Source organism: Acanthisitta chloris, unplaced genomic scaffold (genome assembly GCF_000695815.1).
Source record: "Acanthisitta chloris isolate BGI_N310 unplaced genomic scaffold, ASM69581v1 scaffold41594, whole genome shotgun sequence".
In the NCBI taxonomy this organism is placed as follows: Eukaryota; Metazoa; Chordata; class Aves; order Passeriformes; family Acanthisittidae; genus Acanthisitta; species Acanthisitta chloris.
In genome coordinates, this window is record NW_008668387.1 from 2,878 (window position 1) to 6,416 (window position 3,539).

The 3,539-nt window shown below is 44.5% G+C and overlaps 1 protein-coding gene across 1 annotated transcript in view; it reads right to left on the reverse strand.

Moving 5' to 3' along the window:
* Window positions 1-3,533, reverse strand: part of LOC103800489 (exportin-5-like) — a gene marked incomplete at its 3' end in the record, with an annotated part of 6,055 nt that extends 2,522 nt beyond the window's left edge. The window contains exons 1-5 of the mRNA XM_009072866.1: window positions 3,516-3,533; window positions 2,024-2,107; window positions 1,502-1,627; window positions 1,183-1,273; window positions 346-474 (exon numbers count right to left, since the gene is read on the reverse strand). Of these exons, the coding sequence (XP_009071114.1) occupies window positions 346-474; window positions 1,183-1,273; window positions 1,502-1,546 (265 nt within the window). The remainder of the gene's footprint in view (window positions 1-345; window positions 475-1,182; window positions 1,274-1,501; window positions 1,628-2,023; window positions 2,108-3,515) is intronic.
* Between the last annotated feature and the right edge of the window lie 6 nt (window positions 3,534-3,539).

The following is a 3,539-nucleotide window of genomic DNA, read 5'->3' on the forward strand; positions in this document are numbered from 1 at the left end:
TGTGATTTGCTTCATAATAATTATATGTTACAGAGATAAAATGGTCCAAATAACTGTAAAATTGAAACAGAGGGACACAGCTGCACCTGTTCTGCACAGAGATTTGGGGGAGGGAGAGGAGGAGCCAGGGGCTTTACATCAGCTCTTCCATATGCAGGCTGAAAAGCCTAAATTATGGGAGGGGTGGGTTTGATTTGATTTTGCTTTTGACTTGCAAAGCCTGAAAATCTAGTGTGGAGTCTTGGCTCCCCCTTAAAAAAACCCACCACCAAAAACCCAGTTTCTTCTTGGTTTTAAAATAAAAAACAAATCCCATATCCCTTTTTTTTTTTTCAGGCAACCTACAGTTCATGGGTCCAGTATCAACAGGAGCTGTGAGTTGGTACTTCAGCCATTCTCCAGCCATTTGGAAGCCAGTTCGAGGGTCCAGACGACAAGCCATCCTCATCACCTCTCCCTGCTGGGCTCGGAAAGCTGCAGTGAACAATCAGACACCAAGAAATAAGCTGCAAATGCTGCAGATTTTCCTCCCCTAAAGTTTACATTCAGCTTTCCAAACCTGGGAACAGTATGGACAGTTGCTCTGGCAATCACTGGGTAGTTACCTCAGATGATTGTTTATCTCATACTAGTCAGTAAACTAGGTATAACAGGATGGGCAATTTTTGAAGCAATTTAAGAGGACAAAAAAATGATGGATTAACATTTAAAAAACGCAATTAAAATGCAATATGAATTATGAAAATCTATGCTAAGCCCAGATTTACTAAAATTAAGCCTCTACTTTTAAAAGTTCTTCAAACCATGAACATTTGCTGCTTACAAAGTATCTTCAGATACTGAGATAGAAAACCAGCTCTCCTATCCTGATCATGACTCAAGGCTGTTTGATTTCCTCCTTTAGGTGACCAAGAGGCACATTTTCTTTGACACCAGGTAGCAAATGCTACTAGGCCATCTACCAGGCCAGCAAGCAAAAATAATAGCAAGTAGTAAATAAAGTTAAAACACCTGAGTTGCCACAGGAAAATCCTAAATTAATTTAACTCCAAGATCCAGGCTGAGTGAGTCAAGACACAAACAGAAGCTGCCAAGCCAATATGGTAGGCTCCAGGCTCAGGCAGCAACTGAAAGTAGGTGGGAAGGCACAAACAGGATCCATAAAGGGTGATGACAACTTACAGTTGAAGAAGGCATTGAAGTCCTCATCGCTGTCAAAATCAAAGCGGGAGTATTCACAACTGGGGCTGTCTGTTTTAGAGGGAAAGCCCACCTGGAGACAAAGCACACAAGGTCAGGAAGGAAGAGAAGTTGTCTATCACAGCTAACACCAGCTTCAAGGAGATGAAGGCTGGAGGCAAGGAGCAGGCAGCAAAAGGCTGAGATAGAGCTGTTTGCTCAGCAGCCTGGAGATTGTGTCTCTGGCAGACAAGACAGAAACCCACAGGCCATGTTCACTCAGGCACCTTCCCACTCCCAACCAGCCACAGTTCCCACATACCTTCACCAGGTTGGTCATAGACGCACGGAGATACTTGGGAATCATGGCCAGTAACAAGGGGTCATGAGACAGAACTTCATGCCGAAAGAGGGCTCCCCATGTGATCTGAGTGGAAGAGCGCAGAAACTGGGGGAAGAGAGAAGAGCAAGGAACAGAGAAGGATTTCAGTGCTGGAATTTCCACTGTTTAAGTGTTGCTATCAACATTAAGTGCTGCTATCAGAAAGCAACAGCAAATTATACTGGCTCTTCAGCTGAGGCCAAGGTGCTTTGCAGGTGCAACCCGAATCTCCAGAATGCCAAAAATCTCTAAGTAAATCCCAGGGCTGTTGCAAATTCTACACTTTCTACTCAGCACCTGTACCAGGCACTGATCCTGATGGGGTGGAAACTTCACCTGAAATGGAGAGTCTGGAGAGCAATATTTGGCAGCTGAAGTCCTGCAGTCTTCTATAGGTTATCTCAATTACGCATTCACACGCTCTTACACAGACGCACGTAAGACTTTCAGCCCTGTACGTACCTGGCTGGGATGGGTTGTGAAGGCTAAAAATGACTCAAGGTATTTTCCAAAGTTGGCCGGCGTTTCCACATCACAATCTGAGCCCTATTAGGAAGATGAACAATTTCAGACAAAACTCTGTGGCCTGTTGGGCTCACAAGGGGTATGTTTCAGGGTAAAGCAGGAGCACTACATCCAAGGCCACAGACTGTAAAGGAGCAGAGACAAAAACAACAAACAACTGATTTTTTTCTGGAACTAGAACAGCCCAAGGAGCATCAAAGTTCTGCTGACCAGCCTGGGAGTGCTGGAGACAGCATCACCCCTATTCAAGAGAACTGGGTGGCTTCTCAGACAGTGGAGTTCTGTTAAAACCAAATTCATAACCACTGCTGCCACTGCCATGAGCCACAATTTTACTCCTACCAGCTCAAGCCCACCCGGTGGTACCAAAGTGGAGCAATTCACAAGTGCAGAATTTCACAAGCAAATACACCCCCAGATGATTTCATTCCCATTCCCCCAAATGTTTCCTGTATTCAACATATAGGTATCTCTTACCAGTAACTTTCTGAAAAGTTTGTCAAGAAAGTAAGATTTGCCTGGAGCCAGAAATTCAAAGTTTTGCTGTTCCTCACTAATCACAGCATGACCCGGTGCCCTCAAGATCCCTGTTCTGAAGCTGTACAGCTCAGTGCTGCCTCTGCCAAGTGAATCTGGATAAGAGGATTCAAATCCCCATCTCATTACCTTGTTATGGATAAACAGCTCCCACTGCCTAACAGCAAGCAGAGTCACTGAAAGTAATAATGCACCCTTTGTTTGCTGCCCATTCTTTCTGGGGATAAATTCTCAAAGGTTAGTTTTGTTTTCTTTCCCTCCCTGTGAGAATTTACTTTGCTCCTCTACTTGTACAGGCAGCCTCAATCTCCCCACAAACAGTATCTCTCAACAAGCCTGCCCTCTTTACTGTAGAAGTACTGTGCTGAACGGAGAGTGGGAATTCAGCAACCAGCAAGGGGAGGAATGGGAAGCATGAATCTGCATCTTGGTCTCAACACTGACACAAATTATCAGAAAGATGAATAGCAGGAACAACACCCATTTCTTCCGTCAGCCTAAGAGAATCTTGGTAGAAGAACAGACAGGTATACTCTCTGAGTTACTTTTATAGGGAAATTTAAAAGGCTTCCAAGAGAAGAGAAATTTCCTGCAGTAGATTTTCTGTACCAGTAGACAGCAAGAAACTAATCTTCTATGAAGCTTCAGTGTTTTACAGAGGTTCTTGGAGATGATTCTCAATGACAGCAAAGCCCTGGAGTCAGTCAGGGTCCCTCCATTCTAAATTCCTATCACTTGGCAGGACAGTTATCCCACTTACAAGTAGAGCCATTTCCGCCTTTTACAAATGTGCAGAGAGAACCCTGGTCCTACCATAGATCAGAGCTGCTTCAATCCCCAGCCCTAAAAACTAGCCTTGCCATGGTTGCTCTTGGTATTAGTAAGGACTTACTAGCAACGCACATAGCTGGCTGCC